At 42.5% G+C, this 10,163-nt stretch overlaps 1 protein-coding gene across 2 annotated transcripts in view; it reads right to left on the bottom strand.

The window, feature by feature from the left end:
- Window positions 1–10,163, bottom strand: part of THSD4 (thrombospondin, type I, domain containing 4) — a 723,953-nt gene that overhangs the window by 3,789 nt on the left and 710,001 nt on the right. For both annotated transcript variants that reach the window (XM_011978583.1, XM_011978584.1), the window contains 2 exons: window positions 8,682–8,861; window positions 4,408–4,552 (listed from right to left, as the gene is read on the bottom strand). In XM_011978583.1, coding sequence (XP_011833973.1) covers window positions 4,408–4,552; window positions 8,682–8,861 — 325 coding nt within the window. The remainder of the gene's footprint in view (window positions 1–4,407; window positions 4,553–8,681; window positions 8,862–10,163) is intronic.

The following is a 10,163-nucleotide window of genomic DNA, read 5'->3' as shown; positions in this document are numbered from 1 at the left end:
CTCAGCCTCCCGAGTAGCTGGGATTACAGGTACACGCTGCCACACTTGGCTAATTTTTTTTTTTTTTTGTATTTTTAGTAGAGACAGGGTTTCACCATGTTGGCCAGGCTGGTCTCCAACACCAGCTCAAGTCATCCACCCGCCTCGGCCTCCCAAAGTGCTGGGATTACAGGCGTGAGCCACCGTATAAACTTTAGACACAGGTTGTCAGAGTTTTCTGTGAAAAACCTTGCTTGGATTTTGATTACTGTTGCTTGAATTTATAGATTACTTTGGGAAAGAACTGACAATATACTTCTCAGCTGCTTGCTTTTTAAAATATTACTAATAAATATATTTAGATAATTTTTTTGTATCATAATATCTACCATCTTCTTTTTTGGGGTGTATTTTGTCCCATGTGCTGGAACATATTTAAATAAGTCATTTCCTTCTATTTATAGAAATGTAATTGCTTCCAATTATTTTTTCTTTGAGAAGGAGTTTTGCTCTTGTTGCCCAGGCTGGAGCACAGTGGTGCCATCTCGGCTCGTTGCTCATGAGGCAACCTCTGCCTGCCGGGTTCAAGTGATTTTCCTGCCTCAGCCTCCTGAGTAGCTGGGACTACAGGCGTGTGCCACCACACCCAGCTAATTTCATGTATTTTTAGTAGAGACGGGGTTTCACTGTGTTAGCCAGGCTGGTCTCAAGCTTCTGACCTCGTGATCTGCCCGCCTTGGCCTCCCAAAGTGCTAGGATTACAGATGTGAACCACCACGCCCGGCGTGCTTCCAACTTTTATAAGTTACAAGAAATTGTACAGTTCATTCATTAATTCTACACAATTCATTAAGCCCATTTTTTTTTTTTTTTTTTTTTTCAGAGATGGGGTCTTTCTCTGTTGCTCAGGCTGAGGTGCTATGACTGTTCCTAGGGGCAACCACAGTTCAGGTTCCTGGGCTCAAGTGATCCTCCTGCCTCTGCATCCTGAGTAGATGGCACACCCGGTAAGCCCTATTCTTTGTGTGTGTGTGTATCTGTAAATTTTTGACAGCATATTTTTAGTATATATTCCTAGAAGTGAAATTATTAAGTCAAAGGTAATGAGCGCTTTGTATCTTCATAGATATTGACAAAATTCTCTCCAAAAAGATTACACCAAGTTACAAGTTGGCACTTGACTTGTTCCCCACAAGTTTACCAACACTGAACAATGTCTAATATTTTAAAAGTTTGCCAATTTTATGAAAAAACATGGACTCCCATTATTTTTAAAATTTGCATTTCTGATTACTAGTAGCTTGAGAATTTCTTCAGCCTCTTGTGGTAGTTTTTTTTTTTTTTTTTTTTTTTTTTTGAGACAGGGTCTCACTCTGTCACCCAGGCTGGAGTGCAGTGGGTGCGATCATGGCTCACTGCAGCCTCGACTTACTGGGCTCAGGTGATTCTCCCACCTCAGCCTCCCAAGTAGCTGGGACTACAGGCATGCACCACCACACCTGGCTAATTTTTATAATTTTTGTAGAGAAGGATTTCACCACGTTGCTCAGGCTGGTCTCAAACTCCTGGCCCAAGTGATCCACTGGTTTCAGCTTCCCAAAGTGCTGGGACTACAGGTATAAGCCACTGCACCCGACCTTGTGGTGGGTTTGTTCATTTCCTTTATCCTTTACAAAACTGGACCATTTGTCTTTTTAAAAAATTGAGTGAGTTCTGTCTATATTGGGGATTTAATTTTCTGTCTACTTGAGTGACATTTATTTGATTTTAAGATGCTATCAATTGTAGGATGATTTATTAACGTCACTCTGGGATAAGATGAAAGATTATATGCAGATTTCAAAAAGCTGACAACAGCACACACGTACCCGTGTACTCAGGTTCTATTTTCTTCTTCAGCATCATCATCAAAATGTGCACCTGAGCATTCTTTACCTTCAGAGCCTACACAGATTCTTGCTCTCAGCAGCCCTCCGGGATATGCCAGAGTGTGCGTCATCACTCTGGCTTGTGGCCTGGACATCTTTAGTAACGTTGGCGCTGACAGGTATAATTTTGAGGCACATCAAAGAATACCAAGGCTTTGTGTACATCTTCTGTTTTGTCAATCTCATAGTTTCCCTTTTTTCTCTAGTTGGATTTTATATAATTAGAAGCTAGACAATTCCCCCCGCTTGAAAAGACACCATAGACAAACATAGAAGACAAAAACAGTGGCAACACATTTTGTAGCACATTGTATTAGTTAGAAGCCTTTGACAAAGTAAGGCAGCTGAGTGACAGCCCTTCAGAGTATATGATTTGCTTATGCCAATCATTCCTGGCTTTGAGAATTACACAATCAATTCCAAGGACCTGGTGATTTTGACGGTCTTTAGTTATATTATCTGGCCTGAGACAAACAGGAAACTTTATGTGTATAACTTTTTTTTCTTTCTTTCTGTTTTTTTTGAGACATGGTCTCACTCTGTCTCCTTGGCTGGAGTGCAGTGGTGTGGTTGCACCTCACTGCAGCCTTGACCTCCTGGGCTCAAGTGATCCTCCTACCTCAGCTTCCCAATTGGCTGGGACCACGGGCGTGCACTACCATGCCCAGCTAATTTTTAAGCATTTTTTGTTGAGATGCAGTCCCACTATGTTTCCCAGGCTGGTCTTGAACTCCTGGGCTTAAGCAATCCTCCTATCTTGGCCTCCCAAAATGCTGGGATTGTGAGCCATTGCATCCAGTCCAAGATACTTTCTTCTAGCATTTATACAGACTGTTTACTCTGTTACAGTCTTTAATCCATTAGACATTTATATATCTTATATTTTTAAAGGGATCTTCAGTGTGGTCTCAATACAATGGAAGTCTCTCCTCTCCCCACTTACTTATCATTCCCCCTTCATCAAACTTAACTTCCCTTTATAAAGGAGTCTGTTTCAGAATTCTGCATTATAACATTGGTATATGGTATGCCTATATTATATATTAGGTTTGTGCAGCTTTGAAAATAATGGCAAAAACCACAATTACTTTTGCATCAACCTAATAGTTTTCGTTTCTGTAGCTTTATAATATGTTCCAACATATGGCACATACAGCTCCCCTTGGGAACCTTCTTTTATCATCTTTATAGTATTGAGTGTTCCCATTCAGGAACATGTTAATGTTTCTATCTATTCACATTTCCCTTTATATTCGATAGCAAGGCTTTCTTAATTATTTATTTTTTCTATATAGATCTTATAAACTTGTTAATTTTCTTCTTATGGAATTTATGGCTTTTTGATAGCTACTGGGAATGGTCATCCCTATAACTTTAGTCATGCGTCATTGATGGGACATAGGAAGCTTTTGATTATAAAGCATCTATGCCGTCATTGACACATCCTCCCTGGGATAGGAAGGATGTTAGGTCAGTATACTAAAACCTTCAATTTGGTCCACAGCAGGAGGACTCTACCCCATGAAAGCTTATTGATATATTAATACATTTCCTTTGATGTTATTGTGAAGACAGAAAAGTAAATACGTTCTTAGGAGACTGTGAAGAAGCCTACTGAAGGGGCTCGGTGCACCTCCATCCTGGAACCAGCGCTGACTACACCTGGGGATGCATTCTGAGTAGATTTCAGATGGGGCTTTAGGGCATCCAGTATGCCTCTGGAGATGCATCTTCACCCACCTCACACTTCCTATCTGCCCAATCTATGTGCGAGGTGCCTTCTTTGGTCTTCTGACTGTACTTGTGCTCCCCTGCTGGGATGGGCACCTTCCTCGTGAACTGCAGCCCGTGAGAGGGCCTCACCTCCCTAACGCTCTCCAATGCTTTCCTCCAGGGAACTGACCCCTATTTCAAGGGTGCAGGTTGGGGTCTTCTGAATTGCAAGACTGCTGTTCTTTGCAGGACTCTGACCATTGTGCGGCCTAGATCTTCCTGCTGTCACTCCCCCTCCTTGAGTCTGGTCACTGCATCTCTCTGGACTCAGCTTGCACTACGCCCCTCTGAGAGATGGTCAGACCCTCCATCACTGTCTCTACCAATTCTTGGTCTCCTCCCCTTCCTCCTTTTTCTGCCAACTCCCTGCTAAGTTCCCAGAATCTCCCCACATGGTCCAGCCTACACTGGTTTGCACCTACAATTAAAAGTTGACATTTTACTACTTTGACCTTAAGGATGATAGAGCCAAATCTTTGAAGGCATTACCATTTTAATCAATCAACACTGAAGTGTATCTCTTGGTGGGTGGCTTAGACAGCCATCCACGCTATGAATGATCATCTTAAACTATGAAACTTATACCAAAAGCACCTTGACCCTCTGAATGCCACGATTGTGTGCAAAGTCACAGAAAGCCTAGAAGAGGCTTGTTATTGTCACACCAGAGAATTTGACAAGCTTAAAAAACACAAACCTTTCCCCCACAATTGAAATCTCTACTTACCAACTTCAGGGACACAGTCCTGAGGGTTACAAGATTCTCTCTCCTCTGGTTTCAACTGAGGGTCACAGAGGTTACTTAGAGTCATCTCATCTGACAGACACCGCACTTCCCGGACCCGAAAGCCACCCTGGCAGCTCTTGGAACACTGCATGGGAACAAAGGGAAAAGGTCAGATTTTTGGGCAGACTAATAGCTCAGTACACTGGAGAAAGACAACACTGGAAAATCTCAAACATTTCCAAAAGGAGATAGAATATGAAAACAAACTCCCATGTACTTATCAATCAGCTTCAACAATCAACAACTCATGCCAGGTGTGTCCCATCCATATCCCCAGCCCTCCTGCTCCCCCCACTATTTTGAAGCAAATCTAGACATCTGATCACTCTTCCATATAATTCAGGCTGCAGCTCTAAAAGACAGGAACTCTTAACAATTACCACAATATCATTATTCTACCTAGAAATTACGATACTTTCTTATTCTCTTCAATATAGACTCACTGTTCCTACTTCCACTTATCTTGTGAATCCTATAGATTTTTATTCTTATTTTTATTTTTTGAGATGGAGTCTTGCTCTGTCGCCCAGGCTGGAGTGCAGTGGCATGATCTCAGCTCACTGCAACCTCCGCCTCCCAGGTTCAAGCGATTCTCCTGCCTCAGCACCCCCAGTAGCTGGAATTACAGGCATGTGCCATCACGCCTGGCTAATTTTTGTATTTTTAGTAGAGATGGGGTTTCGCCATGTTGCCCAGGCTGGTCTTAAGCTCCGGACTTCAGGTGATTCACCTGCCTTAGCCTCCCAAAGTGCTGGGATTACAGGCGTGAGCCAATGTGACCAGCCAAGATTTTTTAATACAGATTTTTTTTCCTTTAAAAATCAGGATCTGCATCAGGTCTGCAAGTTGCAATTGGTCAATATGTCTTGGACTGTTTCAATCCATAGGTTTCTCTTCCAGTGTCTTTTTCCTCCTTGCACTTAAAAAGCTTTTGGTTGCAGTGGGGTGGGGTGGAACTGAGTCATTTGTTCTGAGGTTTCCCATAGTCTGGATTTTGCTGACTGTGCTCCCATGATGTAGTTCGTGTTCCTCTATGCTCTATATTTCCTGAACACTGGAAGCTGGACCTAAAAGAGGCCTTAATAGGTGCAGGGTATTTGTGTGTGTGTGTGTGTGTGTGACTACTTCCCAGGGGCTGCCTCTCTTTTGGAGATGTTAGTGGCCACTGATGTGCAATGCTCAGATCCATTAGTTTATTGGGGGTCTGGAATTCTAATTCTAATTCTATCATTTTGCCTTTTATTAGCTGGAAATCTTTCATAAAGAATCCTTCCCTCAGCACCTTTACTCTTTGGTTACCCAGTGGTATGTTGTTTAAGAAATAGAGTATAAACACTTGAATCTTTCCCTTCATTTACTGGTTTTCATAATAGTAAGTTGGTTCCCTAACATCCTATAATGATGACCTATTAGTTTTTGAAAGTATTATAAACTTATTGTAAATGGATGGATTTAAACACATATAATGTGTTTCATCCAATCTATGGTACTCTTCTTTTTACCGATGCTCACTGGCTCACAGGAGCCTCTACAAGTTGACTCTGGGATGCTTTGGACATGAGCTCCGGTGTGTTTACGAACTTCCTTGCTGTCTGCTAGGAAAGGATATCTCAACTTAACTTACATATATGCTGCCTCAGGTCTGGAAGCAGCCACCCCTCTGAATCTCTAGGTTGGTCACTGATTCTAGACTCTTTCAGTGGGTGAAATTAGAAAAGAGTTTTAGAAAGATAACTTAATTTCTAAGTTTATACTGACACTTCCAATTCAAATTAAGGACAACAGGCTTTTTACTGAGGCCTTAAGTCGTACAATATCTATCTTGTATCTGTATCTACTTTCTCCTAAGTTGAACATCCTACTTCTCAAGGATATTGGGGCTAAAGAAATTATACTATCATCTAATTACTCATTTACCTTCTCACACATTATATGCCCAATCATCATATCCAGTACAATACTATCACCAAAAATAGGATAATGGCAAACAGTGTGAACATTTTTCTGCAGTAATTTTTTTAGGGATAGAACGTCAAACTACTGTGTATTAAAGTTACTTGCAATAGTGCTGATGCCACCAACTGGAAACATATTTAGATTAATTTATTTCATTGTATTTTCAGTTCTGGGGGATTGCTTTTTAAAAATTTAATTTTCCTTTATAATTATCTGAAATATTTACTTAGTTCCAAACTCAAATTTGTAAAACAAGTTACATTCAAAGAAGTCTAGCTTTAGTCAGTCTTTGCTATTATAGTAACCATTGACTTCCTATTTTCTAAATTTGCATCTAAAAATTTCCCTTTTTGTGGCATACAGACCTATCAGTTTTGACAAATTCATACAGTTGTGTATCTCTCTTGCAAACAAGACATGAAATCGTTTTATTGCAGACAAAAAATTCCCGTGCTGCCCAGATTGCACAGATGTGGTCACTCCATCCTCTAGCAGGCACTGATCTGGCCTCAGTCTCTGTAGCTTCTCCTTTTACAGAATATTACATAGATGGACTCACACAACATGCAGTTTTTGGAACCTGGCTTTTTTTTTACTTAGCAACATGCACTGGAAGTTCATCTACATTTTTGTTGCTGAGTTTTTGGTTCCACTGTGTGGATGCACCATGGTTTGTCCGTTCACCTGTTGACGGACATTTGGGTTGTTTCCAGCAGGTGTTTTTGGAATTTGTCTCCTTCGACTTGGCTCTTTGTAGACTCTCCAAATCAGATGACAAAAGAAAACTGCGATCTATTATTGTATCCTCAAGCCTTGGTCAACATCAAAATAACTAAATTCCACTTCCCAGAAGTTGACAGAACACCGTTTCAACCCACCTTCTTCGTTCCCATCTGCCTCTGAGGTGTGGTTTGCTACACAGCCAAATGGCTGTTATCACTGGAGCAGACAGACACTTTTGAAAATGGAATTCTCAACTTTTATTCATATATTTTCTAAGCAAAATTTCCCTTTATCACCCTTGGATCATTGTGAGAAAGGCTCTGGCCCCCCTACTCTGGGCTCACTACAGCCTCTGCTTGAAGATCTTCAGTGATGAGAAGCAGAATGACCTTCCCCCACTTCCCACCCTGACCCACAGAACTATGCCAGTGGTCACCTGGGATGGGGCCGTCAGGAGGTTTTCTGGTCACCTGCAATGATGGTGAGGAGGTTTTCTGTTTTAGGAAGGTTTCTTGAAAATGTGCTCTTCAACTTGAAAAACATGAATCTTACCACTATATCCAGCCTTTCCCCTTTCATTTCTTAATGACTTATTTCTGTATTTATCAATCTCTCTCTTTCTTCACTTACACACTATTTCCCTCCTTACAGAAAGGATTTCAAATGACTTGAGAAAGACTTAGAGGGTCACAAGATTTTTAAAAAGTGAGAAAACTAGGACTAAAGGAAGATAAAAGTAGGAAAAAGAAAGCGAAGCCACGGGAATATTAGCACACAAAATCCACTTTGCAGGATCTGGTATACTCTCTCTTTGAGGTGAGGCATAATTTTGGCTTTGAGGTTCCTTGTAGCCAGTTCAAACAGAAAACAGAATCAGTCCCATAATCCATAATCCAAAATGTCTATAGGATTTTTAAAAACTGTACACACACACACACACACACACACACACACACACACACACGTAGTAATTTAAAAAAAAATTTTTTTTAGAGACAGGTTCTTGCTAGTTGCCCTGGCTGGTTTCAAACTCCTAGCCTCAAATGATCTTCCCACCTTGGCCTCCCAAAGGTGGTTCATTACAGGCGTGAACCACCACGCCTGGCATCAGATGTAGTACTTTTAACAGCACCCTTGAATCCTCAATCCTCTACGGCAGCATTGCTCACAATGCAGTCCAAAGACAACTCCATCCAACACACCTTAGGAACTTGCTAAAAATGCCAATCCTCGGCCAGGGTTGGCCCAGAGTTGGTCTTGTCAGACAAGATCCCCAGATCTCACACCGAAGTGTAAGAGTCGCTGTTTCTACAATTCAGAAACCAAGATCATCTAGGTCTCAGGCCTCACCCACCAAGGGGAGTACCTCCACCAAGGGTGGCTCACGGGGTACCCCAGCAGCCACCACCTAAGGTAGATTGCTGTAGGGAATCTCTTTCAGGGCTGAACCCAGTGCCTGGCCCAGAGGGGTCTATAGGAATTCAGATGGGGGACAGTGTGCCAATGCAACCTCCATCAAGGGCACCATGACTTACCATGCTCCATTCGGTGCTAAACCATTTGGCTCCGCAAGGCTTGAGGTGGCAGGATTGCTGGCTGGGGGGTTTTTCCAGGAAAGAACATTCAGAGGGGTCCAACACTTCAAAGGTGTCTGCATTCTTTCTAACACAAATCACCTCCCTCTGTTGTGTCCCACTCCCACACTCGATGGAACACTGCAGAAAGAAGCAGAGAAAGATGAGCGTCACATGATGGAAAGGGGGCGGCAGCTACTGTCCATCAAGGGATGCTTATGATGGGCACCGTCAATTCTACCACCAACTCTGGGAGGAAGAACCCATGAGATCTTGGAAATGTTTCTGGAGGAGAAGTGGCATATGGATTGCAATTTCCTAACAGTTCTGTCTCCAAATGCAGACTAGGTGCCCTGATTGTCATACCTGGAGGATGCTGGTCACTAAGATCTTACTGTCTTCTGTGCTGAGAGGGAAATAGTTTACCATAAACTCTCCTGCAGGAACACACCAGCCAGGTCATTTGGTTGTTTCTGTCCTGTAGACTCTGACACTTCTCACAGGAGGTAAGACAATGAACTGACATTCTTATCTGTTATTTTCTTAGGAGGTGGATACTGTGACTGAATGAACTCCTAGACTCTGCACACCTGTGAACACCCAAAGCTGAGAAGAAGACCTAAGGCTTGGGAAAATGTACCCTATGGTCAACCCTCCCGTTCCAACAGGGCAGCCAGCGGGAACTGTAACAGAGCCCAATCTTCTTGTTTCCTAATGTGGTGCTGAAATCTGCAGCACGGAGTAGTGACCCCACAAAGAAGCCAGGCAATTCCATATGTTGGTGCATTTCATTCGTTTATGGAAATAAAATGCATATAACTGTTTGCTCATAAATTATCCCATTTAGTATCTATTACTTTGCAAAAGGTTTTTTTTTTTTTTTTGCTCATGTTTGGTTTACTCAATACTTTTGTTTTTTGAGACAAGGTCTCACTCTGTCACCCAGGCTGGAGTGCAGTGGTGTGATCATGGCTCACTGCAGCCTCAACCTCCTGAGCTCAAGTGGTCCTCTCACCTCAACCTCCAGAGTCGCTGGGACCACAGGTGTGCACCATCTTGCCTAGTTCTTTTTTTTTTTGAGACAGGATCTCACTGTCACCAAGGCTGGAGTGCAGTGGAGTGATCTTGGCTCACTGCAACCTCCACTTCCCAGACTCAAGTGATCGTCCCACCTCAGCCTCCAGAGTAGCTGGGAATACAGGCACATGTCACCATGCCTGGCTAATTTTTATATTTTTTGTAGAGATGGGGTTTTTCCATGTTGCCCAGGCTGGTCTTGAACTCCTGAACCCAAACGATCTGCCTGCCTTGGCCTCTCAAAGTGCTGGGATTACAGGCATGAGCCACCACACCAGGCCTTGCCTGACTAACTAAAAAAAATTTTTTTTTAGAGACGGGGCTGGGCATGGTAGCTCACTCCTATAATCCTAGCACTTTGGGAGG

Source organism: Mandrillus leucophaeus, unplaced genomic scaffold, assembly GCF_000951045.1.
Source record: "Mandrillus leucophaeus isolate KB7577 unplaced genomic scaffold, Mleu.le_1.0 Scaffold197, whole genome shotgun sequence".
NCBI lineage: Eukaryota > Metazoa > Chordata > Mammalia > Primates > Cercopithecidae > Mandrillus > Mandrillus leucophaeus.
The sequence above is the reverse complement of the archived record's forward strand: the minus strand, read 5'-3'. Positions and strand labels throughout refer to the sequence as shown.